Here is a 12,112-nt window from a genome sequence, read left to right as displayed (position 1 = left end):
TTATCACTGTCACATGGGTGCCTGTAAGGAGAGTTCAGCTTTACTTTTAAGGTGTGCTAATGTCCTGACTTCTGGAATTTGTCCAGTCTGGAACTAAACCAAATCCTAATCTTTATAAGGAAGACCATCCATGAGTACTTTAGAATGTCCATGGACATTTACAACTACTACTGATAAGTTTTACAGCTGATGAGAACACCCATAATTTCCAGAAATACCACCCAGATGTCATATATTTAATTGCAGTTATTGTTGGACATTGGATTTTTTTTTTCTTTGCTCAGTTTCCCATTGCCTGTGCAGGGTAGACTCCTTTTCTTCCTTACCCTGTCCAATGCTCCTCCTTCTCTTTACTGTATAACCCTACAAGGTTGACCCCTCACCTTGCTCACTGTGTCCAGTCTCCCTGCTGCCCTCAACTCACTTCAGTGCAGGACAGTCAGTCTCCCTCTTGCTCCCCGAGCAAGTCCAGTCCCCAATCTCTCTCACTCCTTCATTTTTCCCCATTGAAGGACAGATCCTTTCTACTTCACTGCCATACTCAAGAATCCTGTTTTCCACAACTCCCTCAAGTGCCAGATAAACTTTCTCTCCTTCTCTTCCTTGCCTAGTCCTACAGCTTTCCTTATCTTGCCAGGACAGACCTTCCCTATTTACCACACCATGTCGAGCCCACCAGCTTTTCTCTATTTCCAATGATAGACAGATCTTCTCTACTCTCCTACCATGTCCAGTCCTCCACCTTTTCTCAATGAAGTATAGATGTTCTCTACTCTCCTACCATGTCCAGTCCTCCACCTTTTCTCTATCTCCCATGAAGTATAGATGTTCTCTAGTTTCCCACCATGTCCAGTCATGCATCTCTTCTCTATCTCCAATGAAGTATAGATGTTCTCTAGTTTCCCACCATGTCCAGTCCTCCACCTTTTCTCTATCTCCAATGAAGTATAGATGTTCTCTAGTTTCCCACCATGTCCAGTCCTCCACCTTTTCTCTATCTCCAATGAAGTATAGATGTTCTCTAGTTTCCCACCATGTCCAGTCATGCACCTTTTCTCAATTTCCAATGATAGACAGATCTTCTCTACTCTCCTACCATGTGCAATCCTCCACCTTTTCTCAATGAAGTATAGATGTTCTTTAGTTTCCCACCATGTCCAGTCCTCCACCTTTTCTCAATGAAGTATAGATGTTCTCTAGTTTCCCACCATGTCCAGTCCTCCACCTTTTCTCTATCTCAAATGAAGTATAGATGTTCTCTAGTTTCCCACCATGTCCAGTCCTCCACCTTTTCTCAATAAAGTATAGATGTTCTCTAGTTTCCCACCATGTCCAGTCCTCCACCTTTTCTCTATCTCAAATGAAGTATAGATGTTCTCTAGTTTCCCACCATGTCCAGTCCTGCATCTTTTCTTCATCACTCTCCAATTAAGGACAGACCTTCTCACTTTCCATACCATATCTAGTTATCCAACTTTTTCTCTATCTACAAAGAAGAATGGACCTATTACCCTTCTATACCATGTCCAGTTCTCTATCTCCAATGAAGTATAGATGTTCTCTAGTTTCCCACCATGTCCAGTGATGCACCTTTGCTTCATCACTCTCCAATTAAGGACAGACCTTCTCACTTTCCATACCATGTCTAGTCATCCAACTTTTTCTCTATCTACAAAGAATAATGGACCTATTACCCTTCTATACCATGTCCAATCCTTCAGATTTCCTTTATCTCCAGTGATGGACAGACCTCACCTTCCATACCATGTCTAGTTCTTGAACTTCCATAATCCCTTTACAATGAAGGACAAACTTTCTCTTTATTGAAGGATGGGCTCCAGAAAAACACAACTGTCGTTTAGCAGCTCAGAACTTCAGCTGTGACACCAGACTCTTCCAAAACCCAACCATACCATTGTGGCCATATTTAAAGGGGCAGCATTTAGTGAAGGAAGTGGAGCCAATTTGATGCTGGAAGAGTGACTCCATTGAGATGGTTCCATACCAATGCATCTGAAGGGGAAATCCCAGCATACTGACTTTATGCCTCCAGTACAAGAAGTCTTCTCTACAGCTACAGGTACCCATATTTATGTTGGCTGTTTTTGAGTAAAAAGTCTTTGCAGCACTTGTGAGCCTCACTTGTCACATTTACTGAAATAAGAACTAGAAGCGAGTCCAAGGTTGAGGTCAATGGAGAAAATGTGGAGAGGCTACACATTAGCTTTAAACACAGTAACCGGTTTCTTTTCAGCTTGCTACATTTTGCACATCATTTTTTGTTAAAATAAAAGCCAAATTATAGTTTTATAACTTTTAATATGAACAATCCATCTAATTTGGGGGAGCATCATAAAATAATGGTATCATAAGGAGAAAATTGTGATGAAGATTTGTTCTGTCGTCAAGCTTCTATGACCTGTAAGAAACGTGGGGGTCACTTCTGCCAACAGTGCCATTCCAGCCTTCGCTAGCCAGAGATGAGATCCTGTTGCTGTTGGTTTCCACACTTTACAAATTGCCTTTTGCTTCATTAAGTGAGATGTCAGTGATGTTATCGTAGATTTGACTTGCGTATGGTTGGCTGTCAGAATAGATCCAAATTTCTTGGTTGACTTGACCCATCTGCTCAATGTTATGCCAGAGCGGCCTTAGAATTTGTCCTTACATAAACCTCTCCAAGGAGCATCTACGGGGCCGGTTCTCTAGATGGGAGCTCATCGCAGTCCAATCATCGTCCCCCAACGTCCTGTCACTCATTATCACATTTATCTCAGGATGTCATTTTCCAGTGTGAAACAACACAACACGCGCCCCAAACTATTTACACTATGCAGTTCCTCATTGAGGAGAATACAATGAAGACATTATACAGACACCACATTGTGCAAAGAGAAAGAGCATAGTGTGCAGTGACAGCACTCGCCTCTATTTACAGGGTGTGTAAAAATAACATCGGGGGTGTAACATCCCTCTGAAATTCTCCATCACTGCTATGAAAATCTCTTCTCTACACTCCTCACCCACTGCTATGTATATCACTCCTCTACATCCCTTCCTCACTACTATGTACATCTGTCCTCTACACTCATCACTCGCTACTATGTACATCTCTCCTCTACACTCCTCACTCACTACTATGTACATCTCTCCTCTACACTCATCACTCGCTACTATGTACATCTGTCCTCTACACTCCTCACTCCCTACTACGTACATCTCTATGTTCCTCACTCACTACTACGTACATCTCTCCTCTACACTCCCCACTCACTACTATGTACATCTCTCCTCTACACTCATCACTCGCTACTATGTACATCTGTCCTCTACACTCCTCACTCCCTACTACGTACATCTCTATGTTCCTCACTCACTACTACGTACATCTGTCCTCTACACTCCCCACTCACTACTAGGTACATCTCTCCTCTACACTCATCACTCACTACTATGTACATCTCTCCTCTACACTCCCCACTCACTACTATGTACATCTCTCCTCTACACTTCTCACTCACTACTATGTACATCTCTCCTCTACACTCATCACTCACTACTATGTACATCTCTCCTCTACACTCATCACTCGCTACTATGTACATCTCTCCTCTACACTCCCCACTCACTACTATGTACATCTTTCCTCTACACTCCTCACTCACTATTATGTACATCTCTCCTCTACACTCATCACTCACTACTATGTACATCTCTCCTCTACACTCCTCACTCACTACTATGTACATCTCTCCTCTACACTCCTCACTCACTACTATGTACATCTGTCCTCTACACTCCCCACTCACTACTATGTACATCTCTCCTCTACACTCATCACTCACTACTATGTACATCTCTCCTCTACACTCCTCACTCACTACTATGTACATCTGTCCTCTACACTCCCCACTCACTACTATGTACATCTGTCCTCTACACTCATCACTCACTATTATGTACATCTCTCCTCTACACTCATCACTCACTACTATGTACATCTCTCCTCTACACTCCTCACTCACTACTATGTACATCTCTCCTCTACACTCCCCACTCACTACTATGTACATCTCTCCTCTACACTCCTCACTCACTATTATGTACATCTTTCCTCTACACTCCTCACTCGTTACTACGTACATATCTCCTCTACATTCATCACTCACTACTATGTACATCTTTCCTCTACATTCCTAACTCACTACTATGTACATCTCTCCTCTACACTCCCCTATGTAAAAATCTCTTCTATACTCCTCACTCAATACTATGTACATATCTTCTCTATACTCCTCACTCATTACTATATACATCTCCCCCCCTACACTCCTCACTCACTATGTACATCTCTCCTCTACACTTCTCACTCACTACTATGTACATCTCTCCTCTACACTCCTCACTCACTACTATGTACAATGGGTACGGAAAGTATTCAGACCCCCTTAAATGTTTCACTCTTTGTTATATTGCAGCCATTTGCTAAAATCATTTAAGTTCATTCTTCTTCCTCATGAATGTACACATAGCACCCCATACTGACAGAAAAACACAGAATTGTTGACATTGTTGCAGATTTATTAAAAAAGAAAAACTGAAATATCACATGGTCCTAAGTATTCAGACCCTTTGCTCAGTATTTAGTAGAAGCCCCCTTTTGATCTAATACAGCCAGGAGTCTTTTTGGGAAAGATGCAACAAGTCTTTCACACCTGGATTTGGGGATCCTCTGCCATTCCTCCTTGCAGATCCTCTCCAGTTCTGTCAGGTTGGATGGTAAACGTTGGTGGACAGCCATTTTTAGGTCTCTCCAGAGATGCTCAATTGGGTTTAAGTCAGGGCTCTGGCTGGGCCATTCAAGAACAGTCACGGAGTTGTGAAGCCACTCCTTCGTTATTTTAGCTGTGTGCTTAGGGTCATTGTCTTGTTGGAAGGTAAACCTTCGGCCCAGTCTGAGGTCCAGAGCACTCTGGAGAAGGTTTTTGTCCAGGATATCCCTGTACTTGGCCGCATTCATCTTTCCCTCGATTGCAACCAGTCGTCCTGTCCCTGCAGCTGAAAAACACCCCCACAGCATGATGCTGCCACCACCATGCTTCACTGTTGGGACTGTATTGGACAGGTGATGAGCAGTGCCTGGTTTTCTCCACACATACCGCTTAGAATTAAGGCCAAAAAGTTCTATTTTGGTCTCATCAGACCAGAGAATCTTATTTCTCACCATCTTGGAGTCCTTCAGGTGTTTTTTAGCAAACTCCATGCAGACTTTCATGTGTCTTACACTGAGGAGAGGCTTCCGTCGGGTCACTCTGCCATAAAGCCCCGACTGGTGGAGGGCTGCAGTGATGGTTGACTTTCTACAACTTTCTCCCATCTCCTGACTGCATCTCTGGAGCTCAGCCACAGTGATCTTTGGGTTCTTCTTTACCTCTCTCACCAAGGCTCTTCCCCCCTGATAGCTCAGTTTGGCCGGACGGCCAGCTCTAGGAAGGGTTCTGGTCGTCCCAAACGTCTTCCATTTGAGGATTATGGAGGCCACTGTGCTCTTAGGAACCTTAAGTGCAGCAGAAATCTTTTTGTAACCTTGGCCAGATCTGTGCCTTGCCACAATTCTGTCTCTGAGCTCTTCAGGCAGTTCCTTTGACCTCATGATTCTCATTTGCTCTGACATGCATTGTGATCTGGAAGGTCTTATATAGACAGGTGTGTGGCTTTCCTAATCAAGTCCAATCAGTATAATCAAACACAGCTGGACTCAAATGAAGGTGTAGAACCATCTTAAGGATGATCAGAAGAAATGGAAAGCACCTGAGTTAAATATATGAGTGTCACAGCAAAGGGTCTGAATACTTAGGACCATGTGATATTTCAGTTTTTCTTTTTTAATAAATCTGCAACAATGTCAACAATTCTGTGTTTTTCTGTCAGTATGGGGTGCTATGTGTACATTCATGAGGAAGAAGAATGAACTTAAATGATTTTAGCAAATGGCTGCAATATAACAAAGAGTGAAAAATGTAAGGGGGTCTGAATACTTTCCGTACCCACTGTACATCTCTCCTCTACAATCCTATGTAAATATCTCCTCTATACTGCTCACTTACTATCATGTACATCTCTCCTCTACACTTTGCACTCACTACTATGTACATCTTTCTAAACTCCTCACTCACTCCTTTGTACATATCTCCTCTACACTTCCTACTCACTACTATATACATGTCTAGTATGTACATCTCTCCTCTACACTACTATGTACATATCTCCTCTATACTCCTCACTCATTACTATGTACATCTCTCCTCTACACTCCTCACTCACTACTATGTACATCTCTCCTCTACACTCCTCACTCACTACTATGTACATCTCTCCTCTACACCCCTCACTCACTACTATGTACATCTCTCCTCTACACTCCTCACTCACTACTATGTACATCTCTCCTCTACACTTCTCACTCACTACTATGTACATCTCTCCTCTACACTCCTCACTCACTGCTATGTACATCTCTCCTCTACACTCCTCACTCACTACTATGTACATCTCTCCTCTACACTCCTCACTCACTACTATGTACATCTCTCCTCTACACCCCTCACTCACTACTATGTACATCTCTCCTCTACACTTCTCACTCACTACTATGTACATCTCTCCTCTACACTCCTCACTCACTGCTATGTACATCTCTCCTCTACACTCCTCACTCACTACTATGTACATCTCTCCTCTACACTCCTCACTCACTACTATGTACATCTCTCCTCTACACTCCTCACTCACTACTATGTACATCTCTCCTCTACACTCCTCACTCACTGCTATGTACATCTCTCCTCTACACTCCTCACTCACTACTATGTACATCTCTCCTCTACACTCCTCACTCACTACTATGTACATCTCTCCTCTACACCCCTCACTCACTACTATGTACATCTCTCCTCTACACTCCTCACTCACTACTATGTACATCTCTCCTCTACACTTCTCACTCACTACTATGTACATCTCTCCTCTACACTCCTCACTCACTGCTATGTACATCTCTCCTCTACACTCCTCACTCACTACTATGTACATCTCTCCTCTACACTCCTCACTCACTACTATGTACATATCTCCTCTACACTCCTCACTCACTACTATGTACATATCTCCTCTACACTCCTCACTCACGACTATGTACATATCTTCTCTACACTCCTCACTCACTACTATGTACATCTCTCCTCTACACTTCTCACTCACTACTATGCACATCTCTTCTCTACACTCCTCACTCACTACTATGTACATCTCTCCTCTACACTCCTCACTCACCACTATGTACATCTCTCCTCTACACTCCTCACTCACCACTATGTACATCTCTCCTCTACACTCCTCACTCACTACTATGTACATCTCTCCTCTACACTCCTCGGTCACCACTATGTACATCTCTCCTCTACATTCCTATGTACATCTTTTCTCTACACTTCTCACTCGCTACTATGTATCTCTCTCCTCTACACTCCTCACTCACTACTATGTATCTCTCTCCTCTACACTCCTCACTCACTAATATGTGCCAGTGATTTAGTACTGATTCATGATCTCCAGTTTGAGCTGGAGGAGAAGGGCCATTTTCCATGTTATTTATATAAAGATATTGAAAAGAAAAGTGTAGCTCTACATTTGTCCCAAACGTGTTTATATGTTCTTACTGTTGACTGACCCACCTCTGCTGGAAGTCTGTTACACGCATCAACTACTCTTTCTGTAAAATAATACTTTGTAAGGTTAGTTTGGTACATTCCTCCTACTGGTTTGAGGTCATGTCCCCGTGTTCTTGATCTTCATTTTGTTCTGAAATCCTGCCCTCCTAAACCTTATTCACACCCTTCATGTATTTAATGGTTTCGGCATGTCCACCTTTCTCTTCTTTCCTCCAGACTTTACATATTAAAGTGGTATTAAAGCTTTGTTTTTGTTTTTTGTTCAATAACAAACATGGTATACTGCACTGAGCAGCTCCGATCCTCTTCTTTTCAGGTCCCCCGCCGGTGCTCCTGGCTCCTCCCCCTTGAGCAGCACCCCCAGAGAAATCCTTTTGCCTTGGGGGCACTGCTGCATGCTTAGTTCCAAGCCGCTGCCCTATGCGTCCATAAGACAGATAGAGCTGTGGCTCGACCCCATCTTCCTTATTGGCTCAATGGCAGTGATTGACAGAACTGGAAACTAATGGGCTTCCGCTGCTCTCTCAGCCAATAAGAAGGTAGAGTCCTGGGACAGTTGAGGCTATCGGAAACATTGCTGGATTGGGGGGAGCTCAGGTAAGGATTGGGGGGAGCTGCACACAGGTTATTTACCTTCATGGATAGAATGCATGAAGGTAAAAAACTTTCCGCCTTTAGAACCACTTGAAGTTCCCGTGAGGTCTCCAGAACTGGACAAAGTTATTGTAAATTTGATCTACTTAAAGATCTATATAGAAGAATCAGGACCTCCTTCCTCCTGCTGGTGATCCCTCTAGTGATATAAAGATCTATATAGAGGAATCAGGACCTCCTTCCTCCTGCTGGCGATCCCTCAAGTGATAAAAAGATCTATATAAAGGAATCAGGACCTCCTTCCTCCTGCTGGTGACCCCTCTAGTGATATAAAGATCTATATAGAGGAATCAGGACCTCCTTCCTCCTGCTGGTGATCCCTCTAGTGATATAAAGATCTATATAGAAGAATCAGGACCTCCTTCCTCCTGCTGGTGATCCCTCTAGTGATATAAAGATCTATATAGAGGTATCAGTACATTCTTCCTCCTGCTGGTGATTCCTCTAATGATATAAGGATCTATATCAGCGGTTCTCAATCTGGGGGTTGAACTACCCTTTCACAGGGGTCGCCTAACACCATCGGAAAACACATATTTCCAATGGTCTTAGGCAGGAAATGCACCGCCACCTGCAAAAAAAAATGGCCACGGCCAGCCCGACAGGTACACTGCGCATGTGCCACAGCCACTCGGGAAAGCCCGTACACGCTCGGCTATTCTCGGACAGACGGCGTATGCGTGGTGATGTGTTGTAAATGAAAGGCGCCTCACCAAACGGTAAGTAAGCCCCTGCATCTCCAGGAGATGCAGTGCTGCGAATCTCCTGTACCATGCCTGCAGCACTGCATCTCCTGTACCATGCCCGAATCACTGCCTCTCCTGAACCATGCCCACAGTCCTGCATCATGCCCGCAGCCCTGCATCTCCTACACCATGCCCCTAGCCCCTGCATCTCCTACAATATGCCTGCGGCCCCTGCATCTGCTGCACCATGCCCGCAGTCCCTGTATCTCCTGTACCATGCCCACAGCCCCTGCATCTCCTGCACCATGCCCGCGGCCCCTGCATCTACTGCACCATGCCCACGGCTCCTGCATCTCCTGCACCATGCCCCCAGCCCCTGCATCTCCTGCACCATGCCCGCAGTCCCTGTATCTCCTGTACCATGCCCGCAGCCCCTGCATCTCCTGCACCATGCCCCCAGCCCCTGCATCTCCTGCACCATGCCCGCAGCCCCTGCATCTCCTGCACCATGCCCGCAGTCCCTGTATCTCCTGTACCATGCCCGCAGCCCCTGCATCTACTGCACCATTCCCACAGCTCCTGCACCATGCCCCCAGCCCCTGCATCTCCTGCACCATGCCCGCAGCCCCTGCAGCTCCTGCACCATGCCCGCAGCCCCTGCATCAATTTGTAACAATGAAAATACATCCTGCATATCAGATATTTACATTACGATTCATACCAGTAGCAAAATTAAAGCTATGAAGTAGCAACGAAAATAATTTTATGGTTGGGGTCACCACAACATGAAGAACTGTATTAAAGGGTCACGGCATTAGGAAGGTTGAGAACCACTGATCTATAAAGAGGAATCAGGACATTCTTCCTCCTACTGGTGATCCCTCTAGTGATATAAAGATCTATATAGAGAAATCAGGACATTCTTCCTCCTACTGGTGATTCCTCTAGTGATACCTAAAGAACTATATGGGAGAATTAGGACCTCCTTCATCCTACTGGTGATCCCTCTGGTGATATAAAGATCTATATAGAGGAATCAGGACCTTCATCCTCCTGCTGGTGATCCCTCTTGTGACAGCTAAAGATCTATTATAGGTGAATCAGGACCTCCTTACTGCTGATAGTGACCCCTATATTGATCAACCCCAGAATTCTATTCACTTTCCCCATTGCCTGGAAACACGGTTTGCTCATTTGGCAACCATCTGAAATAAATACCCCAAATCTTTTTCCTCTGTAGATCTGGCCAGCACTGTACCCCCAATATTGACCCAGGGTACCATTTTTATCAGAGCATTATTTCACATTTAGAAACATTGAACTGCAGTTTCCGCTTCTTTGACCAATTGTATATCAATGCCAAATCACATTCCATGTTATAGACACCAACTGGAACATCAGCCTTTTTGCACACCTTAGCGTCATTCTTGCCCACCAACCTTCCATCACTTACACTTATTTTCTTTTAGTGTGTACATCCAGCGTACAGAACACTTGGCGCGAGGCCATTGCTTTTTCGCTACTTTGTTGCCACTTTACGTATATTATGTACGCTCAGTGTATGGGGGGTCAATAGAAAGGATCAGATCAGGAGGGTAATGAAGACGCTCTAATCAGGTCTTGTCACAGAGTTTTTTTTCCATCTTACGGGTGACATTTCTTTACAATAACATGTTGTGTTCTGCAGTCAGTGCTCCTCTCCAGCATTGTCTAGGAAGGGTTACACTCCCCCCCCCCTTCTTTCCAGCATTGTCTGGGGAAGGGAAGGGTTAAGCTCCCTGTGCTTAGGGGCCACTGGCGGAGGATTACAGGCTGATGCTCTGGTGTTGCCAGGCTCTGCAGAGCATCTGCCCAGATTTCAGCACCCCGCTGGCATGGAAGGGGTTACAGCTGTGGTAGGGAGCCCAGCCTCCTCCAGAGCCTCCAGAACTTACACAAAGATGGCAGCCCCCCTCCCCCAATCTCCCAGGACTTTAAATGAAAAGAAATGACACATCACAGAGCGCTGGGTGACAAAGCCCCAGAAAATGGCACCGGCGTCTCCTGGCAGAGGTGGGCATTGGCCCCCCGCTGGCGCCGTGTCCCCAGAGCTCTTCCAATGTATTCCTCATCGCTATGCAGATTATATTTATCGATCGGAGGAGGCGTCTTCCCGCCCTCCACCCCCTTCAGCATCTCTTACCTTCATATCATTGATGATGGCCTGGAAGAGACCCCCCAGAGCGCCGCACTCCTTGTCAACCGCCTCCATCATGACAATCCAGCCGCAGCCAAGGGGGTGAAATCCAGCGTGCGCCCCTCTGGGCCAAATCCAGATGGGAAATCAGAGCGTGAAATAGACAGCAAATTCCTGAGAATCCACAACTGCTGGGACCTCCTCCCCCGCCAATCGATGTCACCCACCTCCCCCCACCCCTTCTGTCCCCCCCAACCAGTCCTTTCTAGTTGATGTCACTTGCAGCATTCAGATGCCCCATGTCCAGGGGGAGCCTCCCACAATCATCCCCGCACAGGTGGCCTTGGCTCCTGGGATAGGCATGGACCAGGCAGGGATGGGGAGGGAAAAGGAGTGCAGGCTGCCCACCGAGGAGGATGTAGCAGTCTTGTGCAGGCGGAGAGGCTGCAGTGCAGCACACAGGGCTACAGGAGAGGGGAGGTACAGATCTGTCACATGGACCAGGAGGGAGGGGGGGGACACACTGAGATGTGGTAGGGGGGACAGGAGGACTGGCTGCATCTCCAACCTGCAGACGGCTGTCAGACAATGTGCCACCTGAGAGGGCAGGGGGGGTCATTTACTGAGTACTGGAGGGGGTCATTTACTGGGTGCTGGGAATAGTCATTTACTGGGTATTTGGGGGGGGGGGGGGGGTTTGAGTAAAGGAGGGGGTCATTTACTGGGTGCTGAGAATAGTCATTTACTGGGTATTTGGGGGGGGGGAGGGGGTTGAGTAAAGGAGGGGGTCATTTACTGGGTGCTGGGAATAGTCATTTACTGGGTATTTGGGGGGGTGTTGAGTAAAGGAGGGGGTAATTTACTGG

The 12,112-nt window shown here is 45.8% G+C and overlaps 1 protein-coding gene across 4 annotated transcripts in view; it reads right to left on the bottom strand.

Annotated features, from left to right (window-relative positions):
- MTSS2 (MTSS I-BAR domain containing 2) overlaps nt 1-11,709 on the bottom strand; it is a 100,771-nt gene extending 89,062 nt beyond the window's left edge. For all 4 annotated transcript variants that reach the window (XM_082269659.1, XM_082269661.1, XM_082269660.1 and 1 more), the window contains exon 1: nt 11,253-11,709. In XM_082269659.1, the coding sequence (XP_082125785.1) occupies nt 11,253-11,324 (72 nt within the window). In that variant the 5' untranslated portion in view covers nt 11,325-11,709. The remainder of the gene's footprint in view (nt 1-11,252) is intronic.
- Nucleotides 11,710-12,112: the final 403 nt, after the last annotated feature.

Source organism: Pelophylax lessonae (assembly GCF_965119305.1).
Source record: "Pelophylax lessonae genome assembly, chromosome: 10".
NCBI lineage: Eukaryota > Metazoa > Chordata > Amphibia > Anura > Ranidae > Pelophylax > Pelophylax lessonae.
The sequence above is the reverse complement of the archived record's forward strand: the minus strand, read 5'-3'. Positions and strand labels throughout refer to the sequence as shown.